The 26,924-nt window shown below is 51.0% G+C and overlaps 1 protein-coding gene across 1 annotated transcript in view; it reads left to right on the top strand.

The window, feature by feature from the left end:
- Window positions 1–2,320: 2,320 nt before the first annotated feature.
- The window catches only part of PLD2 (phospholipase D2), a 69,656-nt gene continuing 45,052 nt past the window's right edge, over window positions 2,321–26,924 (top strand). The window contains exon 1 of the mRNA XM_069949390.1: window positions 2,321–6,524. Within this exon, the coding sequence (XP_069805491.1) occupies window positions 2,382–6,524 (4,143 nt within the window). The 5' untranslated portion in view covers window positions 2,321–2,381. The remainder of the gene's footprint in view (window positions 6,525–26,924) is intronic.

Raw genomic sequence — 26,924 nt, 5'->3', positions numbered from 1 at the left:
ACTCCTCCATGTCCTCTGCAGCAGCACTTCAGCCGTAGCATGCTCCACCCATCTTCTAGTAAGTTCTAGAAAGTACTGGAAAGTTCTGGACCGCTCTACCACTAACTAAAGCAGTTCCCTCAGTGTCCTGCGGGGGTCACTGTTGCCTTTTAGTATAGTGTAGTGTCTATGCGAGACAATGTAACGTAACCCATCCTCTGCCTGCCAGTAACCCTGCTACACAGAATACATAGCACAGAGACTTCACAACAACACAGAGACTACACAACAACAAAGAGACCGCACATCAACACAGAGACCGCATAGTACAGAGACTACACAACAATACAGAGACTACAAAACAACACAGAGACTACACAACAACACAGAGACTACACAACAACACAGAGACAGCGTAACAACACAGAGACCGCATAGCACAGAGACCGCATAGCACAGAGACTACACAACAACACAGAGACCGTGTAATGCCAGAAGGTTCTGCTGCAGTATTAGAGCATAAAGGTTGGAGGTTATCACCTCCGTCCAGCAGAGGGAGTCAGTTCCCAGCTAGGAGTAACAGAGGTAACTGGGGAAGGAAGAGCCAGAGACTCAGGAAGTGTCACCCACCCAGTTCCTGGAGAGAGAGAAGATTCCAGTGCTGGAGGTCAAGGGCAGTGACCTGTGCCAGAGCTAAAGAGATCTGTGACAAGGTGATCCACAGAAAGCAGGACAGCTCAGCCAGGTCCATAAGAGCTACAGCAGACAGAGCAGTGTGCAGCAGTGAAGGAAGAGAGCAACACAGCCCAGTGCTAGCAAGTGGAGTGCAGCGCACCTGGGACAAAGAGACACTGACACAGGAGTGTCCAGCCAGCCTCATCACTGCAGCAAGGAGAAAGGTACTGCTCAGGGGAGACAGAGCTGGTGCTGCAGGGGAGTCCATTGTTACCAGCAGAGTCAGGAAGTGGGGCCCCCTGAGAGACTGTATATAGTTGTGCTACACCACATAGACTGAAGTGATATCCTCCCTGCTACTTACCTAGCTTCATAAAGAGACAGTGTTCCTGTTCAGTAAGAATCTACCTGTTATACAAGTTAAAGAATTGGTTGTACTGCTGAATTATCTACAGTAAAGTTATCCCAACATTACTCAGCTGTCAGAGTGAGTTTGTCGCCATCCACCTGCACCCCTTACACGTGGCGTAGTCGGCAGGATGGAAATGGATATGGCGACAGAAGGCACAACATCATCTGTTAGCGGCATGCAGCCCATGATTCCAGTGGGGGCGCTACTGAGTCATCTGCCTAAGTTTAATGGATCCAGTGTGTTACTAGAGGACTGGAGAGAGAGGCTGGAGGGAGCCGCACGCCTGTGTAATATTGCCCCACATCTGAGAGCAGAGCTAGCCTTGAACACATTAGAAGGGGAAGCCAGAAAAACAGTATTGCTACAACCAGCAAGGCTGAGACAGACGTTTGAACAGATCTCAAGCATCCTTGAAGATGTGTATGGGGATACAACATCTGAAGCTATGCTGAGGAAGAAATTCTTCACCAGATATCAGGGGGAAGATGAGTCATTGCCCCAGTATGCAAATGGCTTGCAAGAGCTTATGGCCACATTACAAAGAAAAGAAGGACGGGGAGCCACCTCCTTTACTAATGCGGAAGTAGTGTTGCGTGATCAGTTTCTTCTCGGCCTGAGGAGCCAGCCTTTAAGGAGAACCCTACGTGAGAGATTCAAGCTAGAGCCACACTCAACCTTACATGAGGTGCTTAAGGAAGCTATTACTCTGGAAAAGGAGGAACAAGGTACTATTGTCACAATAGCCCAGCAAGCAGAGGTGCTGCCAGTCAAAGAGAAAAGTATGGAGGCACGTGTCTCATCATTGGAAGAAGTGATAAGAGAACTCAAGGAGGCACTGACTATAACAGTGGAGACGGCTGCACCTCAGACTCATTACCGAGGGGAGTCCTGTCCTGCATCCAGACAGTCCTACAGAGAAGCTCAACCTGCAAGAAGATGCTGGACATGTAATCAGGAGGGGCACCTAGCCAGAAACTGCCCCAACCGTGGCTTTGTCAGCAACAGGAGAGATTTAAACTAGTTCCACCTGCGATTGAGGGGCGAATCGCAGGAGGAAGTACAGGTTTGTGCCCCCTTCTGGAAGCTATGGACTTAGTAGGAGAAAGTCCAGTCGTTAGAGCCAAGTTTAATGGAATAGAACTGTCCTGTCTACTAGACACGGGGTCACAAGTGACGACAATGGCCAGGAAAGTCTTTGAGACTTACTTTCCCTCCTCCTTGCACCAGGGAAGTACAGAATGGGTAAATCTTAAAGCTGCCAATAGTCTGCCTATTCCAATAGTTGCAAGTTGACATTGAGCTTTGGGGCCGATTTATGAAGAAGAAAGGAGTGGTGGTGGTACAGAGTGCAATGGACCCAGAAGTCCCTGTGATATTGGGAATGAATGTGTTAAAAGAATTAGATGGTCTGATGGCTCAAGAGCTGGGTCCCAAGTATTGGAAGAATGTCCCAAACCTGAAACCTCCACAAGTGGCCCTCCAGAGATCGCTGAAACAGTGCCGGATGCAGGCAACCCTGTCCTGCCATGTAGGAAAAGTGGGATGTGTGAGAGTACCCTGTTCAACCTCTTTGGAAGTGCCAGCAGGCCATGAAGTAGTAGTACCCCTACCAGTGGGCACCAGTCACCAATTGCTAGGAGCTACAGTGATGGTAGAGCCTGTGCTACAGAAAGAAGGGGTAGCAGTGGGACGAACCTTGTGCTCAGTCCAGAGTGGCCAAGTCCTGATGAGAATAATGAACATTAACAGCCACAGTGTGGTACTGGCACCTAGAGAACTGGTGGCAGATGTGTTTCCTATTGAGGAGGTTGAAGCCATACAGGAGCCTAGCTGGCACATCAAGTCAACTGATATGGCCACCACCACCCTGACATTGTGCCAAGTAAGAACTGAAGCTGTCAGGACTACAGGAGGGCAGCTCTTGAACGAAGTACATTTGGAAGGTGCAGAGATGACTCCCGAGGAGAGGGAGCAGTTAGTCAGGGTCCTGGGATCTCACCCAAATGCTTTTTCCCGGCACGAAGCAGACTTTGGGAAGACACAGACGCTTGAACATGAAATTCCAACTGGAGATGCTCGGCCAGTACGGGAACGGTACCGACAAATACCCCCAGCACTGTATCAGGAGGTCAAGGCCCTGCTGAAACATATGCAGGAAAGTCACATCATTCAGCCTAGCAGGAGCCCCTGGGCCTCACCAATTGTGCTGGTAAAGAAAAAGGATGGGACCCTGCGATTCTGTGTTGACTACAGGCGCCTCAATGCATGTACAGTCCGGGATGCCTACCCATTACCTCGAATTGAGGAATCCTTGGCAGCGCTAGGCCGTGCCAAATTCTTCTCTACCCTTGACCTGGCAAGTGGGTACTGGCAAGTGCCAATGGCAGAAAAAGACAGAGAGAAGACTGCCTTTGTTACACCTATGGGACTGTATGAGTTCCTCCGCATGCCTTTTGGACTGAACAATGCACCAGCTACATTCCAGAGGCTAATGGAACTGTGCTTGGGTGATCTGAATTTTGAATGCCTGCTGATCTACCTAGATGACATAATCATCTTTTCATCAAGTTTTGCGGAACATTTGGAGCGGTTAGACGTGGTCCTCGGCCGCCTAGAGGAGCATGGGCTGAAGTTGAAACCCACTAAGTGCCACTTGTTCCAGAAGAGCATTGAGTATCTAGGTCATGTGGTAACAAGGCAAGGAGTTCAGCCCATAGACTCAAAGATTCAGGCCGTTAAACAGTGGCCCACACCCAGCAACAGCAGTGAGCTTCGGGCCTTCCTGGGGCTGGTTGGATATTACCGGCGATTCATCAAGGAGTTTGCCCAGGTAGCAGCGCCTCTGTATGCGCTCCTCCAGGGGTGCTTGCCTGGAGATACAAAAGGAAAGCCATTCGTCTGGGCTGAGGAGGCCGAACTGGCCTTTAGGGAGCTGAAGAAATTGTTGACCAGTGCCCCTATCCTGGCCTATGCTGATTTCACAAAGCCATTTGTGCTGCAAACTGATGGAAGCCTGAGGGGACTTGGAGCTGTACTGACCCAAGAGCAAGATGGTCAAGAACGTGTAATAGCATATGCCAGCAGAACTCTGCGGGAGAGTGAGAAGAACCCCGACAACTACAGCTCCTTCAAACTTGAGCTCCTGGCAGTGGTGTGGGCAGTGACAGAAAAGTTTGCGGACATCTTGACAGGAGTCGAGTTTGTGTTGATGACTGACAATAACCCACTGGTTCACCTGAATAATGCCAAGCTGGGTGCCTTGGAGCAGCGGTGGGCAGCTCGACTTAGTAAATTTAACTTCAAGACACAATACAGGCCGGGGCGGAGTAATGCTAATGCAGATGCCTTGTCTCGTAACCCGTTGGAGAATCCCAGTGGCCCCACAGACGAAGAGCGGGAAGAGGTCGAGACCCCCAATTTCATGAAAGTGCCTAAACCACTGAAGAGTGCTCCGGTTCAGAGGGTGGAGCAGGCTGTCGAGATCACTGCGGGAAGGTCCATGGAGGAGTGGCAGGACTGCCAACAGCAAGACCCACAAATTGCCAGAGTAAGAGAATGGCTCCTTACTGATCACCAGCCAGCGTACAGGGAGTGTGAGACCTTGACATCATTTGGAAAGAAGTTGTGGCTGCAGAGGGGCCGTCTGACCTTCCGCGAGGGAGTCCTATGCAGAAGAGTACAACTCCCCACAGAGATTGGTCCCACCTGGCAAGTAGTAATACCAGATAGTGAGGTAAGGAACGTAGCTGAGTGGATGCATGAAAGGAAAGGGCATTTTGGACCTGCCAAGACTTGGGCATGGCTACAGAGATTCTTCTATCATCCTAACTCACAAAAGGTGGCCCAGGACATTTGCAGAAGCTGCCGAAACTGCAACCTAGCAAGAGCTGGGGATCAGCAGGCCCCAATTGGTGTTATACAGACAAGCTACCCACTACAACTTGTGATGATGGACTATCTTACAGTAGGAGAGTCCCCGAGAGGATACAAGTATTTGCTGGTCATGGTGGACCACTTTACGAAGTTTGCTGTAGCGGTCCCCACCCGGGACCAAACTGCTGAATCAGCAGCACAGTGCCTGTGGAAAAATTTCATTCTGCCTTATGGCTGTCCTACACAACTGCACTCTGACCAAGGGGCTTGCTTTGAAGGAAGAGTGATAGAGGAGCTCTGTCGGTTGTACCAGATTCGGAAGACACGCACAACACCTTACCATCCACAGGGAAATGGCGCATGTGAGCGCCTGAACAGAACCCTTCTACAGCTCTTGAGGACACTGGAGGAACAGAAAAAGGAGAGATGGCCAGACTACATTGCAGAGTTAGTGTGGGTGTACAACAACACTTTACATTCAGCCACCGGTTATTCACCCTTCTTGTTGATGTTTGGGAGAAATGGGAGATGCCCTCTGACCATGATGATGCCTGACAGTGGAGAAGGTGAAGGGTGGACCCCTGAGACTTGGATGGGAGACCATCGGAAGAAGGTACAAGAAATGTACGACCTGGTCGCCCAGCGCCTTGGCCCCCGCACATTACCAGCAAACAAGAAATTGAAGGAGTTGCCGTTACAGGTGGGAGATCGGGTAATGGTACGCAATCGCACGGCCAGAAGGGCTGGAAAGCTGCAGTGGCGGTGGGAAGTCACGCCATATGAGGTGATCCGGCAACCCAACCCAACCATACCAGTGTATGAGGTAAGACCGGAGGGTGCAACTGGACCGATGCGCATAGTGCATCGAAATATGCTTAGACCATGCACTTTTCTGAGAAGAGTTCCTGAACCCCAGCCAGAGAGTATCAACATGCCCACGGTACCCTCTGGGGAAGAGGAATGGTGGGTACCACCCCAACCAGATCCAACCCCCTTGGAAAGAAGGGAAGATATGCAGCAAGAGGAGAACAACGCTCCCTCTGTGGAGCCTTCAGTTGAGCTAAGACATTCTGGACGTGCTAACTTTGGAAGGATGCCTGCACGTTATGAGGACTATGTCTTGGGTATGCAGGTTGCCGGGACGGCTACCCTCAAACGAGGGGGGGAAGGTGTAATGCCAGAAGGTTCTGCTGCAGTATTAGAGCATAAAGGTTGGAGGTTATCACCTCCGTCCAGCAGAGGGAGTCAGTTCCCAGCTAGGAGTAACAGAGGTAACTGGGGAAGGAAGAGCCAGAGACTCAGGAAGTGTCACCCACCCAGTTCCTGTAGAGAGAGAAGATTCCAGTGCTGGAGGTCAAGGGCAGTGACCTGTGCCAGAGCTAAAGAGATCTGTGACAAGGTGATCCACAGAAAGCAGGACAGCTCAGCCAGGTCCATAAGAGCTACAGCAGACAGAGCAGTGTGCAGCAGTGAAGGAAGAGAGCAACACAGCCCAGTGCTAGCAAGTGGAGTGCAGCGCACCTGGGACAAAGAGACACTGACACAGGAGTGTCCAGCCAGCCTCATCACTGCAGCAAGGAGAAAGGTACTGCTCAGGGGAGACAGAGCTGGTGCTGCAGGGGAGCCCATTGTTACCAGCAGAGTCAGGAAGTGGGGCCCCCTGAGAGACTGTATATAGTTGTGCTACACCACATAGACTGAAGTGATATCCTCCCTGCTACTTACCTAGCTTCATAAAGAGACAGTGTTCCTGTTCAGTAAGAATCTACCTGTTATACAAGTTAAAGAATTGGTTGTACTGCTGAATTATCTACAGTAAAGTTATCCCAACATTACTCAGCTGTCAGAGTGAGTTTGTCGCCATCCACCTGCACCCCTTACAACCGCATAGCACAGAGACTGCATAACAACACAGAGACCGTGTAACCACACAGAGACCGCGTAACAACACAGAGACTGCATAACACAGAGACTACACAACAACACAGAGACCGCAGAACCCAGAGACTACACAACAACACAGAGACTACACAACAACACAGAGACCACAGAACACAGACACTACACAACAACACAGAGACTACACAACAACACAGAGACCACAGAACACAGACACTACACAACAACACAGAGACTACACAACAACACAGAGACCACAGAACACAGACACTACACAACAACACAGAGACTACACAACAGCACAGAGACCACAGAACACAGACACTACACAACAACACAGAGACTACACAACAACACAGAGACCACAGAACACAGACACTACACAACAACACAGAGACTACACAACAACACAGAGACCACAGAACACAGACACTACACAACAACACAGAGACCACAGAACACAGACACTACACAACAACACAGAGACTACACAACAACACAGAGACCACAGAACACAGACACTACACAACAACACAGAGACTACACAACAACACAGAGACCACAGAACACAGACACTACACAACAACACAGAGACTACACAACAACACAGAGACCAAATAACACAGAGACTGCGTAACACAGAGCACGCACAACATGACTGGCACAGAGAAGTATGATTGTAGTATATACAATCACATTAGTGGTGGACAGGCGCCTCCTATGGGAGTGAGGAGGACGCAGCCGCCATGGTAGTATATGGTCGCACCGCTATACATGCACTCATACACATATACTATATACACTCTACAGCTATGTTCACACTACGTATATTTCAGTCAGTATTGTGGTCCTCATATTGCAACCAAAACCAGGAGTGGATTGAAAACACAGAAAGGATCTGTCCACATAATGATGAAATTGAGTGGATGGCCGCCATATAACAGTAAATAACAGCCATTATTTCAATACATCGGCCGTTGTTTTAAAATAACAGCAATAATTTGCCATTAAATGGCGGCCATCCACTCAATTTCTGTGCTTTCAATCCACTCCTGGTTTTGGTTGCAATATGAGGACCACAAAACTGACTGAAATATACGTAGTGTCAACCCAGCCTATATAGGTTATGTTCATACAACATATTTTTTCGTATTTTTGGCAACAACGGCCGTAGTTAATACGGAAAAATATGTTGCATATTTGTCTATGGGATCCCAGCCGTAGCGTATACACATAGTATATGCTCCGGCCAGGATCCCACGCGGCGCCGCAAACAACTGACATGTCAGTTTTCTGCAGCTGCAATTCAGTGAATAGCGGCCGTAGGAAACCCTGTCAGTGCACACTATGGAGCGAGCGGCTCTGGACCTTTGCTTCATAGTGTGCAGTGGCAAGTTCCATTGCGGGCGCGCGGTGATGCACCCGCATCAGATCTCTACGGACATAAAGATCATCCCGCCAGCATTACAGTACCGGCCGGGATGATCTTTTCAGAGACCAGCCGCTCCGTGACCCAGCCGGGTAACGGAACGGCCGTTCTCTTACGCCATGTCAACATGGCCATATACTGTAAACACACAAACTCTCCCACACACATAGTGCACAAACACATCCTGACACACATTCATAGTGCACACACATATCCTGACACACACATAGTGCACAAACACATCCTGACACGCACTCATAGTGCACACACACATATCCTGACACACACATAGTGCACAAACACATCCTGACACACACATATAGTGCACACACATATCCTGACACACACATAGTGCACAAACACATCCTGACACGCACTCATAGTGCACACACATATCCTGACACACACATAGTGCACAAACACATCCTGACACACACATATAGTGCACACACATATCCTGACACACATAGTGCACACACATATCCTGACACACACATATAGTGCACACACATATCCTGACACACATAGTGCACACACATATCCTGACACACACACATAGTGCACAAACACATCCTGACACACACTCATAGTGCACACACATATCCTGACACACACATATAGGGGGACATTTATTAAGTTTGTTGGGATTACAATTGTCCCCGCAGCTCGGAGCTCAGAGGGTTCATGTGTAGGTGCACCGCCTCTACATAAATCCTGTGCACACAGAGCCCGTCCACGCAGAGGCCACGTCCCCTCAGTGGACATGTCAGTGCGGAGAGAGGAGGCGCGTGTGCCTCCCATAGACTGTCATTATGCCAGGGAGGCTGTCACACACACATACCGGACACGTACATACCCTCACACACACATACCGGACACGTACATACCCTCACACACACATACTGGACACGTACATACCCTCACACACACATACCGGACACGTACATACCCTCACACACACATACTGGACACGTACATACCCTCACACACACATACTGGACACGTACATACCCTCACACACACATACTGGACACGTACATACCCTCACACACACATACCGGACACGTACATACCCTCACACACACATACTGGACACGTACATACCCTCACACACACATACTGGACACGTACATACCCTCAAACGCACATACTGGACACATACATACCCTCACAAACACATACCGGACACATACATACCCTCACACACACACATACTGATCACGTACATACCCTCACACACACATACTGGACACGTACATACCCTCACACACACATACTGGACACGTACATACCCTCACACGCACATACCGGACACATACATACCCTCACTGTACACACCTATACTCTCACTCACATACTGTACACACACATACTGTACACATACATACCCTCACACTCACATACTGTACACACACATACCCTCGTACACACACAGGCTGTACACACACATACCCTCGTACACACACAGGCTGTACACATACATACCCTCACACACACAGGCTGTACACATACATACCCTCGTACACACACAGGCTGTACACACATATGATGCTGATATTTGGTGACTATTATCTCAGTCCTGTTCTGTACAGTGCAGTATATAGTGTCAGTGCTGTGTGGTAGCGGTTGTGTTATGTAGCAGTGTTATGTAAGTGTATGGTATAATAATGGATACCCCCGGGCCCCCCTGTACACTATACCGCCAGCTCCTGTCCTGCAGGGAGGGGCGCCTGGATTGTTATCACTGCCTTATAAACCATCTAGGCGTGCTATGGAAGGTGTTATTAAACTGGTTTGTCAGGTGCAGTCAGCCTCATGGGGGCTCCGCTGCCCGACCCATAGCCGTGACTAATACATCCTGCCCATGGCGGGCACAGGATCAGATAAGAGGAGCGTGTGATGGCGACTCCTCTCCCTGCAGCTCATTCACATCAGATTGTCCCTCAGGAGGACGCCCCGTAAGAGGAGCGCATGTGAGGACACCACAAGTGCAGGCCGCTCCTGACATACTCTGTGCTGCTGGGGGCTCCTGACATACTCTGTGCTGCTGGGGGCTCCTGACATACTCTGTGCTGCTGGGGGCTCCTGACATACTCTGTGCTGCTGGGGGCTACATAGTCTATAATCTACACAGAACTCCTGACATACTCTGTGCTGCTGGTGCGATGCCCTGGCCCCTGGGGGCCACTTCCGCAGTGCTGGTGTTATGAGCGGGCAATGACCGGGGCAGCTGCAGGGGTTATACTTGTCACGGTATAGGCCTGAGGGCGGCACAGCTGTAGGGCCGGTCTGTGGAATCTGCGGGTGATGATGGGCATGCGATTCTTCGCTGCACTTAGTCAGGGCACCAGTTAGTGGACACCAATGCCAGGGTTCAGTAACAGCGGTTTTATTATAGAAAAGGTAACTAGTAGCAACAGTTCTGTCCGGATGCAACCGGGTATATAGCAGGCTTTGACAAATAAAGCAGGAGTGGTGCTGCATAGGCTGTGAGAATACGTGCCGGATGATGGGAGTAGGAGTATGAGAGAAATAGCGTTGCTGGGTGGATTAGCTTGAGAATAATACTTGCTGTGAATCCTTGCAGCGATGAGGAGAGATAACGGAATGACACCCAGATGAGAGAGAAGACTCCGGACACTTGAGCAGGCAGATACAGCCGAAGACTTGAATATAGCAGAGCACCTAATCCACACTTCTGGTGGTGAAGTGGGAGCTGCAGAGAAGAAGCCCAACTCCTCTGAGGCAGGAGAGGGACGACACACATCCTCCTTGCTTGGAAGCAGGGGGAAGACTAACTTGTTAGGAGGAAGTGGGAGGTCACACGGTTGCTCCTGGCCAGAACCAGTCGGCCATTGGAGGAACCATGGTTACAGGTCACGTGATCAACAGCCTTGCATACCACTGTACACTGTAATAATACACAGGAATACATGACAATACACATGAAAATGCACATTACCAGAGAATACTAGGGGAAAACCAGCAGCAGTTGCAGTGCAAACACTTACCAGAACAGGCATTGACACAGCAAGAGAAATGGCCATAATAGGAGTAGTAGTCTGCATGTTCTGGGACACTGCATACCTCCCTAGCAAATTTGAGCCGACCTCGGCGAATCTAGAAGGCAGCAAACATGAAGAGACTGGACAATCAAACAACAGGAATGAATGATGAGAGTGAGTGTGATGAGGTGTGTGTTTCCCACGCCCAAGGCACAGGTGTGAAGAGAGAGAGAATGAGAAACCCTAATGGCAGGACTTCACCTAGGGGTGCCTAACGTACTCTGGCGACCAGGTAGCTAGTGCGTGAACCATCTGACGTGTAAGCCAGGACAAGTTAACTGCTGGCGGGGGACCCTCAATATTCCAGCCAGTTAGACAGTAGGTTTTCTGTTACATGTGTTACCCTACTGGAGGAGAACGTGAAGACCTGTGTACTACCTTGGCGTGTCTGAGTAGTGTCTTGGATACCTGGAAGAGAAAAGAACAAAATAATAAAAGCAAACATACATGGGGGCCCCTTACATACCGGTCAATCATACAACACAATTACTCAATAGGCCAAACACACGAAAGGGTATCCAAGGTGCAATATGTATGGACCAGTGTGAATATTAGGTAAGACTATGTGTGATAACTACTGCGTTGGGACAAGACAGAGGTAAACAAATACTGGAAACAAAAGGAAAGGAAACACAAGGGACAACAAATACTGCGAGGTCTTGAGGAGAACTGGCTCACATGAATCTGAATGAAACCTGAGAGAAATCTGAATGAAAATCTGAGAAAAATCTGCATACGAACTGGCTCAACTAAATCTTTCCAGCTATAGATATGATAATAATACACAATAATGAGACTGGATGAGAAAATACACTCCTACATAAACTGGACTTTCTCTGAGGTATATGTGGACTGACTTCTCTTACTCAGAGGAGGAGCTATCTGACTTAGACACTGGAAAATATACAGTTTTACAAAAGAGGCGCTCTACTCTGAGGCAATCTATGTAACCTTGTGCTTACTCAGAGGAGGAAATACAAAGACTTTGATAACACTGGAATGCAATGATAGAAAAAGTGCAATAATGAAATAAGTGTAATAATACCCTGTGTGGAACACACAATCACAGGAAAGTGCATTAGGAAGGGATGGATTAAGTGTCTCTGTTAGGTAGAGTCTCTTTTTGGCAATTAGACATCGTCCATGTAAAAGGCTCTGGGACAGGCACTAGAGAACTTTTTGTTACTGTAAGTGTCCATCAGCTCATGGCTGGTTAGTACAGGGAACTTGGTCAGGAGGACCAGGCACGAACCTTAAACATTGCAGGAACTGGAACAAAACAGTTAGACAACAGAAACAGTTTAAGGGCTCTGGTCTCTGTAGCGAAGTGGAGGAATTCCTCTGGTAGAGCGCTCAGACCGTCTCAGCGGAGGATCCTCTTCAACAGTGATTGGTGCAGGTACAGGTGGAAGATCACCCCCAGTGTCTGGTTGTAGAGATGGAGTTGTTGGAGGCACAATTGGAAGTGGAGGGGCCACTGGAATGTGCACAGGGACCGCTGGATAGCCTATGGCCATGAGGAACGGTTCAACTTGGAACATTTCTTCCAGAGAGAGAGGTTTAGCTGGAGCTGCTGGGGGAGCCGGAGGTGTGGATGCAGGTACCGGACACGGTGCTGTAAGGCCCTGTAGGTCCTCCTTAGTGCAACGTTTTATCCTATTCCGGTGCACCGTCTGCGGGGCTAGCCCTGGTTTTTTTACTTCATACACATCAGTCTCTGGGTAAGGGATAGAAGAGATGACATAGGGCTCAGGCTCCCAAAGGCTTTCAAGTTTGTGAGAGCGATGATATTTCTTTAGCCAAACTTTATCTCCCACTTGTAGTGGTGTGGCATTCGCCCTTTGGTTGTAGGCATCCTCTTGGCGCTGCTGAGCCTCCCCCATCCTCCGGTCAACAATTTCCCGGGCATCCTGGATTCTCCTCTGATGCTCCCGAACCCAGTCAGTTTCAGGTAGGGGGTTGAAGGTGTCAGGAGCTTGGACTCCAAGAGCACGGTCCTGAGGAAGTTGGCCTTGGCGGCCAAACATCAGGTAGAATGGGGAGTAGCCAGTGGAACAATGAGTGGTATTGTTATAGATCTCCACTAGTTCATCCAACAAGTGGGGCCACTCTACTCTCTTCGTCACTGCAGCCGTTCGGAGCATGTTGATAAAGACCTGGTTAACTTTTTCACACAGACCATTCCCTTGAGGGTGATAGGCCGTGGTACGGAGCTTCTTACATTCATGGTAGGCACACAGCTCCTGGAAAAAATGCGACTCGAAGGCCGGACCCCGGTCCGTCAGCAGAGACTCTGGGCACCCATAGTGCTTTACATACTCCTTGTAAAAAGTAAGGGCGGTGGTCTTGGCGGTCAAGTCCCTGACAGGTACCACGACTACCCACATGGAGTAATGGTCGACCATGGTGAGGGCGTAGGTGTACCCGCATCTTGTAGGGGCCAGCTTCACATGGTCCAGGGCGACTAGCTGATTCGGCCGGTGGGAGGTGATTGGGTGCAAAGGGGCCCTGACTTCTCTTCCCCCAGCTTTGGAGATATTACAGGCAGGGCACTCGGCACACCAGTTCTCAATGTCAGCCCTCATCCCGATCCAGTAGAACCGCTGTCGGATAGTGGCCTCCGTCTTGTGTACCCCGAAATGACCGGACCGGTCATGGTAGGCATCTAGCACCATCTTAGCGTCTCGTCGGGGAATGAGGATCTGGTGGCACCTCTCCCCAGAGACCGGGTCAAGAGAGTTCCGCAGGATCAGTCCCTTCTGTAGGAAGAGCCTCTTTCTTTGCCTCCAGAGTCGCCTTAGCTCAACATCAGGATAGGGCCTCTTTATCCGCATGGGAACCCGACCAGTAGAGAGGTAGTCATAGATCTCTCCCAGGACGCGGGACTCTTCCTGGATGGTCTGCCACCTGGCCAAGTCTTGCGGGGCCCTAGGTGGAGGCGAAGGCGTTTCAGGCCTAGCTGCATCAATAGCACTCTGGGTAGCGAACCTTTGGTAGAAGGGAGGCATTTCTACATCTTCCCAAACGCTGTCCTCTGGGGCCTCTTCGCCCTTGGGTAGTCGGGACAGGAGGTCTGCATTGACGTTAGCCTTGCCACTGCGGTACTTAATTTCAAACTGGAAATTGGCCAGTCGAGAAGCCCACCGCTGTTCCAGGGCGCCCAGCCGAGCAGTGCTGAGATGCGCCAACGGGTTGTTATCCGTATAGATGGTAACAGGGGTGGCAGCCAGGTAGTCCTTGAACTTTTCGGTGACGGCCCACACTAGGGCTAGTAACTCCAACTTGAAGGAGCTATAATTGTTGTCGTTCTTTTCAGCGCCCCGAAGACTCCGGCTGGCATAAGCTACAACTCTCTCTTGGCCATCTTGAACCTGGGACAGCACAGCTCCCAGGCCTTGGAAGCTGGCGTCCGTGTAGAGCCGGAAAGGAAGGTTATAGTCCGGGTAGGCCAGTATAGGAGGCGTAGTCAACAGGCGCTTCAGGTTTTGAAAGGCAACCTCCTGCCGTTCGGACCACACTACGGGGAGCCGTCGGTTGTAACTTTCTCGAGGGCAACCCCGGAGTAACTCATTGAGGGGCTCGGCCACTTGGGCAAAGTGGGGAATGAAGCGGCGGTAATAGCCGGCGAATCCCAGAAAGCTTCTCACCTCCTTGACGGTCTTAGGGGTATCCCAGTGTTCCACAGCCGAGATCTTCTCTGGATCGGGTCGTATCCCCTCAGCACTCACAACATGCCCCAGATAGTTCACTTGGGGTTTGAGAAGGTGGCACTTGGAAGGCTTAATTTTCAGGCCGTGATCGATTAGGACCTGGAACACTTCAGCCAGATGATGGACGTGATCTTCATAGGTACGTGAATAGACAATCACATCATCTAGGTAGAGCAGGACACTCTGAAAGTTGAGATGGCCGAGACACCTTTCCATCAACCGCTGGAAGGTAGCAGGGGCGTTGCACAGACCGAAGGGCATGCTGGTGAATTCGAAGAGCCCCATGGGGGTGGTGAAGGCCGTCTTCTCACGGTCTTCGGGTGCCATGGGCACCTGCCAGTACCCACTGGTGAGGTCCAAGGTGGAGAAGTAGGCGGCTGACCCCAAAGCAGCAATAGACTCTTCGATCCGGGGCAAAGGATAGGCATCCTTGTGGGTGATTGTGTTTATCTTCCTATAATCCACGCAGAACCGGATGTTACCGTCTTTCTTCCTCACGAGGACAATAGGGGCAGCCCACGGACTCTGACTCTCTTGGATAACGTTAGAGTCTTTCATCTCCTTGAGAAGTTTCTTGACCTGCTGATAGCTAGCAGGAGGGATTGGCCGATGTTTCTCTTTGATAGGCAAATGGTCCCCAGTGTTGATCCGATGCTGGACCAGATTGGTCTTCCCGAAATCGAGGGAGTTTTTGCTGAAGGCCTCGTGATACCTTTTGGCCACCTTGAGGATGCCGTGGAGGTATTCAAGTGGGGTATTGGTATCGCCAATATGGAGTTCATCCCACCAAGGGGTGAGAGCCCTGTTTGAGTCCCTTTGAGTGCCACGGATGGAGCTCTGATAGGCGATGGTCTCCTCACAGACGATGTCCTCAGGATCGAGTTGGTATAGCATGGCCACGGTGGTGAACTTGGGTAGGTCAGCTGGGGAGTCTCCAAGGTTCACCAGACGGACAGGGACCTGACCATTGGAGACGGTCACCAGGCTTCTAGCGGCCCTGACAAGAGGTTGCCCCTCAATTTCAGTAGCATCCAGAAGAGCCACATAGTCAGCATTGTTGAGGCCCGGACGGACCCTGCACCAGATGAGGAACTCACTGTTAGCTGGGATGGTGACCGGACGAGCATCTCTAGTGCGGACACGGCAGATTTCTCCTCGAGGATTGGCAAATTTCCACTGAGCGGTGAGCACTTTTATGGTCTTCTGGACGGCTTGCCTGTACTGAGGAGAAGCACAAGACATAGAGGCATTCAAGGCATCCAACACTTCAGTGAATACATGACGGATAATATTCATGCCTAATACCACGGTCCCACTATCTCCCTGAGCCTCAGTAACAATGATACCCTGACGTGCTAGCTCTCGCTTCCCTATGCAGATAGTGGGTTCCCAGTAACCTAGTTGCACAATAGGACGACCATTACTAGCAATAAGTTTCAGACGGTATTTCTCAACTGGACCTAGGGTTCTCAGATCCCAATGTTCTTCAAACACATGCCTCGGGATAGTGGTAACCTGGGAACCTGTATCCACCAGAGCCTCCAGGGGGACTCCGTCCACCCAGAGAGTCACATGCGGGCATTGTGAGAGGAACCTTGAGAACCACTGTGCTTCCTGCGGGCCTGGATCTCGACCTCCTGGGTGTTGGCCCTCGGACCCAGGGGTAGCCCGTTTAACTGATAGCACTGAGAGCGGTAGTGTCCATGTCGCCTACAGTGGCGGCAGTAGGGGCGCTCAGGGGATCTACGTCTCTGTGGAGGAGGCCGATCGGGAACGGCATACCCAGGGCAGGGGTCCTGTGGTGGTGGAGGTGTTGGATAAGCCCCTTGTAGCCCCCTTAGGGCGTGGCAGAGAGAGTCAACCACTTGCGTAAGGAGAGCAGGGATCGCTGGAGAACTAGCCGGGATAGACTGTTGGGCAGCTTGTATAGCGGAAACCGGCGGAACCATAGCGGGCACTGAAGGTGAGGGTATAGGTCCCACCGGGTCCGGGCAATCTGAACCTGGAGTACAGCCGGCACAGGGATTGTCAATGCCAACCACCCTCAGAGCCAGAGTCTTGAAGTCCAGGAAAGGCATTGTAGGGTTTTGGGCAGCTAGCATACGCAGTTGGCTCTGGATGAGTCTAGAGTCCACCCCCTCTATGAAGCGGTCAGTGATCATACTCTCCACAGCCGAGGGGGCTATGGTATCAACCTGTCTCAGGGCCCGGTAGGCAGATTGGAGGGCTAGTGCATAGTCTCTGAGGGTCTCACCTGGCCTTTGTCGTCGGTCATAAAACTTAAGGCGGACCTCCGTGGGTGACTGTACCTCAAATTCTTTACTCAGCCGGGCCAGGATCTGTTGTACATTAGCTTTCTCCGTAGCTGGCCACGACCGCACCTCCTCTGCAGCGGGACCCTCAAGTTGTCCTAGCAGCAACTGCACCTGCTGAGTGGGAGAGAGTGAGACAAGTTCAAGGGTGCGGGAAATTTTTTCCTCGAAATCAGCCAACGTGTGGGGTTCCCCTTTATAACTGGGAAGATTGTTGGGCCCAATGAAGAACGGGACCGCTGCGGTAGCCATAGCAACGGGAGCCGCGGGAAGCCTTCTTCGGGCCGTCGGCGAACTGCCGGACCCGTCAGAGTCACTGTGATGGCCGGTGGACATGACGAGGGGTTCTGGTGTAAGGCGCCTGGAAGAAAGTAGGGGCGAGGAGAGCTTGCGGGAACAGCAGGCACCGATAGGCAGGGTGTCCGGGACCGGAGAGGACTAGGGCGGAAGTCAGCATCAACACTTCCGGCGGTCCGGGCACAATCTCCTTCCCTCCTGCAACAGAGGCTTGGATACTGCAGGGCCGGGGCGGAGCGCGCGCGCGCGCGCGAAGACAGTGCGTCACCGGCTGACTTGATCCCTTAGCAGGCCGCAGCGCGGCAATAGCAAAGCCTCTGGGGGGGATTAGCAGTACAGTTCTGGGAACGCTGACAGTTGGCACAACACAGTCTGCATCCTGTTCGTGACGCCAAAAATGCGATGCCCTGGCCCCTGGGGGCCACTTCCGCAGTGCTGGTGTTATGAGCGGGCAATGACCGGGGCAGCTGCAGGGGTTATACTTGTCACGGTATAGGCCTGAGGGCGGCACAGCTGTAGGGCCGGTCTGTGGAATCTGCGGGTGATGATGGGCATGCGATTCTTCGCTGCACTTAGTCAGGGCACCAGTTAGTGGACACCAATGCCAGGGTTCAGTAACAGCGGTTTTATTGTAGAAAAGGTAACTAGTAGCAACAGTTCTGTCCGGATGCAACCGGGTATATAGCAGGCTTTGACAAATAAAGCAGGAGTGGTGCTGCATAGGCTGTGAGAATACGTGCCGGATGATGGGAGTAGGAGTATGAGAGAAATAGCGTTGCTGGGTGGATTAGCTTGAGAATAATACTTGCTGTGAATCCTTGCAGCGATGAGGAGAGATAACGGAATGACACCCAGATGAGAGAGAAGACTCCGGACACTTGAGCAGGCAGATACAGCCGAAGACTTGAATATAGCAGAGCACCTAATCCACACTTCTGGTGGTGAAGTGGGAGCTGCAGAGAAGAAGCCCAACTCCTCTGAGGCAGGAGAGGGACGACACACATCCTCCTTGCTTGGAAGCAGGGGGAAGACTAACTTGTTAGGAGGAAGTGGGAGGTCACATGGTTGCTCCTGGCCAGAACCAGTCGGCCATTGGAGGAACCATGGTTACAGGTCACGTGATCAACAGCCTTGCATACCACTGTACACTGTAATAATACACAGGAATACATGACAATACACATGAAAATGCACATTACCAGAGAATACTAGGGGAAAACCAGCAGCAGTTGCAGTGCAAACACTTACCAGAACAGGCATTGACACAGCAAGAGAAATGGCCATAATAGGAGTAGTAGTCTGCATGTTCTGGGACACTGCACTGGGAGCTCCTGACATACTCTGTGCTGCTGGGAGCTCCTGACATACTCTGTGCTGCTGGGAGCTCCTGACATACTCTGTGCTGCTGGGGGCTACATAGCCTGCAAACTCCTACACAGAACTCCTGACATACTCTGTGCTGCTGGGAGCTCCTGACATACTCTGTGCTGCTGGGAGCTACATAGCCTGTAATCTACACAGAACTCCTGACATACTCTGTGCTGCTGGGAGCTCCTGACATACTCTGTGCTGCTGGGAGCTCCTGACATACTCTGTGCTGCTGGGAGCTCCTGACATACTCTGTGCTGCTGGGAGCTACATAGTCTATAATCTACACAAAACTCCTGACATACTCTGTGCTGCTGGGAGCTCCTGACATACTCTGTGCTGCTGGGAGCTCCTGACATACTCTGTGCTGCTGGGAGCTCCTGACATACTCTGTGCTGCTGGGAGCTCCTGACATACTTTGTGCCGCTGGGGGCTACTGACATACTCTGTGCTGCTGGGGGCTACATAGCCTGCAAACTCCTAAACAGAACTCCTGACATACTCTGTGCTGCTGGGAGCTCCTGACATACTCTGTGCTGCTGGGGGCTCCTGACATACTCTGTGCTGCTGGGGGCTCCTGACATACTCTGTGCTGCTGGGAGCTCCTTAGCCTGTAATCTCCTACAGAGAACTCCTGACATACTCTGTGCTGCTGGGAGCTACATAGTATGCAAAATCCTACAGAGAACTCCACACTCCTGACATACTCTGTGCTGCTGGGAGCTACATAGCCTGTAAGGTCTGTGACCTCCTACAAATTCTTGGGACTTTCCAGTGTTAAGTCCCGTTCTGTGACCACCACACTCTTCTCCTGAAATGCTCTGTGCTGTTAGTAACCCTACTTCAGTGATCAGTGATGCAGCCACTTCATGTGTTCTCTGTTATTAGACAATTCAGACAAAAGACTATAAGCTACTACCCTCTGTTATCAGCCTTTTCAAGCAGGGGAGGGGGTGACGAACAATGCGGGGGTGGGGGGTGACTAACAATGCGGGGTGGGGGGTGACTAACAATGCGGGGGTGGGGGGTGACTAACAATGCGGGGTGGGGGGTGACTAACAATGCGGGGTGGGGGGTGACTAACAATGCGGGGTGGCGGGTGACTAACAATGCGGGGGTGGGGGGTGACTAACAATGCGGGGAGGGGGGTGAGTAACAATGCGGGGTGGGGGGTGACTAACAATGCGGGGTGGGGGGTGACTAACAATGCGGGGTGGGGGGTGACTAACAATGCGGGGTGGCGGGTGACTAACAATGCGGGGGTGGGGGGTGACTAACAATGCGGGGTGGGGGGTGACTAACAATGCGGGGTGGCGGGTGACTAACAATGCAGGGAGGGGGGTGACTAACAATGCGGGGAGGGGGGTGACTAACAATGCGGGGAGGGGGGTGAGTAACAATGCGGGGAGGGGGGTGACTAACAATGCGGGGAGGGGGGTGACTAACAATGCAGGGAGGGGGGTGACTAACAATGCGGGGAGGGGGGTGACTAACAATGCGGGGTGGGGGGTGACTAAAAATGCAGGGTGGGGGGTGACTAACAATGCAGGGAGGGGGGTGACTAACAATGCGGGGAGGGGGGGTGACTAACAATGCAGGGTGGGGGGTGACTAACAATGCAGGGAGGGGGGTGACTAACAATGCGGGGAGGGGGGTGACTAACAATGCAGGGAGGGGGGTGACTAACAATGCGGGGAGGGGGGTGACTAACAATGCGGGGTGGGGGGTGACTAACAATGCGGGGAGGGGGGTGACTAACAATGCGGGGTGGGGGGTGACTAACAATGCGGGGTGGGGGGTGACTAACAATGCGGGGTGGGGGGTGACTAACAATGCGGGGAGGGGGGTGACTAACAATGCGGGGAGGGGGGTGACTAACAATGCGGGGTGGGGGGTGACTAACAATGCGGGGTGGGGGGTGACTAACAATGCGGGGAGGGGGGTGACTAACAATGCGGGGAGGGGGGTGACTAACAATGCGGGGTGGCGGGTGACTAACAATGCGGGGTGGGGGGTGACTAACAATGCGGGGTGGGGGGTGACTAACAATGCGGGGTGGGGGGTGACTAACAATGCGGGGTGGGGGTGACTAACAATGCGGGGTGGGGGGTGACTAACAATGCGGGGTGGGGGGTGACTAATAATGCACGGTGAGGAGTATCCCAGCACAGTGTATAGCTGTATGTGGATGGGAGCACATGGCACTGTAGTCAGGGGGCTGGAATGTAGCGCACAAAGCACGAGGTCAGCAAGAATAACAGAAGAGAGAGAGGACCATGGAAGGGCTGACTGTGTGAGGGACTCATGGCCGGGGACCATGCTCATCCGCTGCCCGAGGCCAAAACTGACCCCCCCCCCCCCCAAATATAAAATTATCAGCAAAGCCAACTATATAGTAGCTCTATAGCCATACAATAATACTGCTATACAGTAATACCGCTATACAAGGGACACACATTATCATCATACATTTTACCATCATACTACTAAACTGCCAAATAATACCGCCACACAATGCCCACACAGTACCACCCCATAGTGACTGAGTATAGTCTCCAATATTACCTCTATACAGGGGACAAATAATACCGCCACACAATGCCCACACAGTACCACCCCATAGTGACTGAGTATAGTCTCCAATATTACCTCTATACAGGGGACAAATAATACCGCCACACAATGCCCACACAGTACCACCCCATAGTGACTGAGTATAGTCTCTAATATTACCACTATACAAGGAACAAATAATACCGCCACACAATGCCCTTACATTACCACCCCATAGTGGCTGAGTATAGTCTCCAATATTACCTCTATACAGGGGACAAATAATACCGCCTCACAATGCCCACACAGTACCGCCTCATAGTGGCTGAGTATAGTCTCTAATATTACCTATATACAGGGGACAAATAATACCGCCACACAATGCCCACACAGTACCGCCTCATAGTGGCTGAGTATAGTCTCTAATATTACCACTATACAAGGAACAAATAATACCGCCACACAATGCCCACACAGTACCGCCTCATAGTGGCTGAGTATAGTCTCTAATATTACCTATATACAGGGGACAAATAATACCGCCACACAATGCCCACACAGTACCGCCTCATAGTGGCTGAGTATAGTCTCTAATATTACCTATATACAGGGGACAAATAATACCGCCACATCCTGACCAGGTTACCACTGCCTAATGACTGATAAACACCACCAGTACTGCTACTGAATAAAAAACACTATACAACATTACAGTCCAACATTAACCTCATACAGTGATAATATTGTGATTACAGTGCAGTTACAGTCAGTAACTCACAGGGAGGGGGGGGGGTTCTTACATCAGAGTCGCTCACTTTCCTTCAGTCTGGGACATCATGAGGACTTCTTTCCCGCAGCATCTATCAGACAAACATTTTAGGCTCCGCACTTTCCCAAGACCCTCCTCACAATACACAATATACACAATATATACAATACCCAATATACACAATACACACAATATATACAATACCCATCCCATATATACAATACCCAATATACACAATATATACAATACCCAATATACATAATATATACAATACCCAATATACACAATATATACAATACCCAATATACACAATATATACAATACCCAATATACACAATATATACAATACCCAATATACACAATATATACAATACCCAATATACATAATATATACAATACCCAATATACACAATATATACAATACCCAATATACATAATATATACAATACCCAATATACACAATATATACAATACCCAATATACACAATATATACAATACCCAATATACACAATATATACAATACCCAATATACACAATATATACGATACCCATCCCATATATACAATACCCAATATACACAATATATACAATACCCAATATACACAATATATACAATACCCAATATACACAATATATACGATACCCATCCATAGTGCCTCAAACATGAACAGTTTCCCCTATTAGAGGCCCACACAGTAACCAGCCTCTTCTGTGCCTCCACACCGTAAATACATCCCTGTTTGCCCTGACGATAAGATCCCTTCTGTGCCTCCACTATAAAGCCCCCAAATTATAATCCCTCCAGTGCCCCCAAGGATCAATAACCCCCTCCTGTGCCCCCAAGTAATAATAACTGCCCCTCCTGTACCCCCAAGTATGAATAACCCCCTCCTGTACCCCCAAGGGACAATCATTTCCCCTCCTGTACCCCCAAGGGACAATAATTTCCCCTCCTGTGCCCCCAAGGGACAATAACTCCCTGTCCTGTGCCCCCAAGGGACAATAACCCCCTGCAGGGGCGTAACTAGAAATGGCTGGGCCCCATAGCAAACTTTTGATTGGGGCCCCCCGCCCCACCCCCTCTCGATCGACCACTATGCCATCAACACACTCAGCTCTACACAGGTTCTGTACACCATATAAATTACAGTACAGTTACATCAGGTGACTTACAGGAGACGTCTTCTCTGATCGGAGTTCTTCCCTTTTCATTTTCTTCTCCATCTGTCCTGGGCCGTTATGAGAACTTCTCCGGGCCACGAATCCACAGAATCTGCCAGACAGACATATTAGGCTCCACACACATTAGTCACCATCCTCATATCTAACAACTGCACATCTGTATTTGCCCCTTTACACCCATAGGCTGACTCTATGTGATCCCATTTTAGTATATGGCCCTCCTCTCTGTCGCCCCTCCTTATAGATAGCTTCCTTATGTTGCCCCCCCCCCCCCGCTGTCCCCCTTATAGATGCCCCCCCATGTTGTCCCCTTATAGATGGTCCCTTATGTTGCCCCCCCTATAGATGGCCCCCTCTTCCCCTATATTGTCCCCTTATAGATGGCCCCCTTTCCCCCTTTATTGTCCCCTTATAGATGTTCCCCTCTCCCCCAATGTTGTACGTTTATATCCCCCTCTCCCCCTATGTTGTCCCCCTCTCCCCCTATGTTCTCCCCTTATAGATGGCCTGCTCTCCCCCTATGCCCCCCCCTTATAGATGCCCCCCTCCCCCCCTTCCTTATAGATGTCCCCCTCCCCCCCTTCCTTATAGATGTCCCCCTCCCCCCCTTCCTTATAGATGGTCCCTCTCTCCCCCCTCCCTTATAGATGCCCCCCTCTCCCCCCCCCTTCCTTATAGATGCCCCCCTCTCCCCCCCCTTCCTTATAGATGTCCCCCTCCCCCCCTTCCTTATAGATGCCCCCTTCTCTTCTAGATGCCCCCTTCTCTTCTCCCCCCATTCCTTATAGATGCCCCCTTCTCTTCTCCCCCATTCCTTATAGATGCCCCCTTCTCTTCTCCGCCCCCTTCCTTATAGATGCCCCCTTCTCCCCCCCCCTTCCTTATAGATGCCCCCTTCTCCCCCCCCCTTCCTTATAGATGCCCCCTTCTCCCCCCCACTCCGTCCGAGGAAAGCAAGTTTAAAAAAAAAGAAAAAAACTCACCTAACAACACGCTCCCCCGTCGAGCCTTTTTCCTGTCACCCCTGATGCGCGGCTGCCGTCTGATGCCGCGTCCTAGCCCTGGGAGCGCGTATCATAGAGTTCTGTGTGGGCCTGTGGCCGCGACTTGTGACGTGTGCCGGAAGTCGCGGCCGCAGCCCAAGCCCACACAGAACTCTATGATACGCGCGCTGCGGGGCTAGGACGCGGCATCAGACGGCAGCCGCGCATCAGACGGGGTGATAGGAGCGGTGGCCCAGTGACTCCTTTTCCCTATGGTTGGGGAAAGGAGTCTCTGGGTCGGGAGGAGCACGTGACCGGCCCCCGGCTACAGCACCCGGGAGGCATGCTCAGCCGCCGGGTGCTGCAGGATATGTAAGCTCCAGGGGCCCGCGTCACGGGCCCCCTGATGCGGCGGGGCCCCGTAGCAGCCGCTACGGCTGCTACGGCGGTAGTTCCGCCAGTGACCCCCTGTCCTGTGCCCCCAAGGGACAATAAACCCCCATTGTGTGCCCCTAAGCATTAATTACCCCCCATTTTGTGCCCCTAAGCATTAATAACCACCCGTCCTGTGCCCCCAAGTAGCAATAATCCCCCCTCCTGTGCCCCCAAGGGACAATAATCCCTCTTCCTGTGCCCCCGAGTATTAGTAACCCCCTCCTGTGCCCCAAAGTAGCAATAAGTATTATTAACTGCCCCTCCTGTGCCCCAAGGGACAATAATCCCCCCTGTACCCCTAAGTAACAATTCCCCCCCCCCCCTCATGTGTTCCCAGATAGCAATAATGACACCTCCTGTCCTCCAAGGTGGCAATAATATCCCCTGCTGCACTAACCTCTCCCGTCACTCCCGCATTGCTGTGCCCACCTGTATAGTGATTACAGGGAGGAGTCAGGGCTGTGTAGTGATTACAGGGAGGAGTCATGACTGTATAGTGATTACAGGGAGGAGTCAGGGATGTATAGTGATTACACGGAGGAGTCAGGGCTGTATAGTGATTACACGGAGGAGTCAGGGCTGTACAGTGATTACAGGGAGGAGTCATGACTGTATAGTGATTACAGGGAGGAGTCAGGGCTGTATAGTGATTACAGGGAGGAGTCAGGAATGTATAGTGATTACAGGGAGGAGTCAGGGCTGTATAGTGATAACAGGGAGGAGTCAGGGCTGTATAGTGATTACAGGGAGGAGTCAGGGCTGTATAGTGATAACAGGGAGGAGTCAGGGCTGTATAGTGATTACAGGGAGGAGTCAGGGCTGTATAGTGATTACAGGGAGGAGTCAGTACTGTAAAATGATTACAGGGAGGAGTCATGACTGTATAGTGATTACAGGGAGGAGTCAGGGATGTATAGTGATTACAGGGAGGAGTCAGGAATGTATAGTGATTACAGGGAGGAGTCAGGGCTGTATAGTGATTACAGAGAGGAGTCAGGGCTGTATAGTGATTACAGGGAGGAGTCAGGGCTGCATAGTGATTACAGGAAGGAGTCTGGGCTGTATAGTGATTACAGAGAGGAGTCAGGGCTGTATAGTGATTACAGGGAGGAGTCAGGGCTGTATAGTGATTACAGGGAGGGGTCAGGGCTGTATAGTGATTACAGGGAGGAGTCAGGGCTGTATAATGATTACAGGGAGGAGTCAGGGCTGTATAGTGATTACAGAGAGGAGTCAGGGCTGTATAGTGATTACAGAGAGGAGTCAGGGCTGTATAGTGATTACAGGGAGGGGTCAGGGCTGTATAGTGATTACAGGGAGGAGTCAGGGCTGTAAAGTGATTACAGGGAGGAGTCATGGCTGTATAGTGATTACAGGGAGGAGTCATGGCTGTATAGTGATTACAGGGAGGAGTCAGGGATGTATAGTGATTACACGGAGGAGTCAGGGCTGTATAGTGATTACAGGGAGGAGTCAGGGATGTATAGTGATTACAGGGAGGAGTCAGGGATGTATAGTGATTACAGGGAGGAGTCAGGGCTGTATAGTGATTACAGGGAGGAGTCAGGGCTGTATAGTGATTACAGGGAGGAGTCAGGGATGTATAGTGATTACAGGGAGGAGTAAGGGCTGTAAAGTGATTACAGGGAGGAGTCAGGGCTGTGTAGGGATTACAGGGAGGAGTCAGGGCTGTGTAGTGATTACAGGGAGGAGTCAGGGCTGTGTAGTGATTACAGGGAGGAGTCAGGGCTGTATAGTGATTACAGGGAGGAGTCAGGGCTGTGTAGGGATTACAGGGAGGAGTCAGGGCTGTATAGTGATTACAGGGAGGAGTCAGGGCTGTATAGTGATTACAGAGAGGAGTCAGGGCTGTATAGTGATTACAGGGAGGAGTCATGGCTGTATAGTGATTACAGGGAGGAGTCAGGGCTGTATAGTGATTACAGGGAGGAGTCAGGGATGTATAGTGATTACAGGGAGGA

The sequence above is a fragment of the Dendropsophus ebraccatus genome, chromosome 1, assembly GCF_027789765.1.
Source record: "Dendropsophus ebraccatus isolate aDenEbr1 chromosome 1, aDenEbr1.pat, whole genome shotgun sequence".
In the NCBI taxonomy this organism is placed as follows: Eukaryota; Metazoa; Chordata; class Amphibia; order Anura; family Hylidae; genus Dendropsophus; species Dendropsophus ebraccatus.
This window is presented reverse-complemented; position numbering and strand designations above follow the sequence as displayed.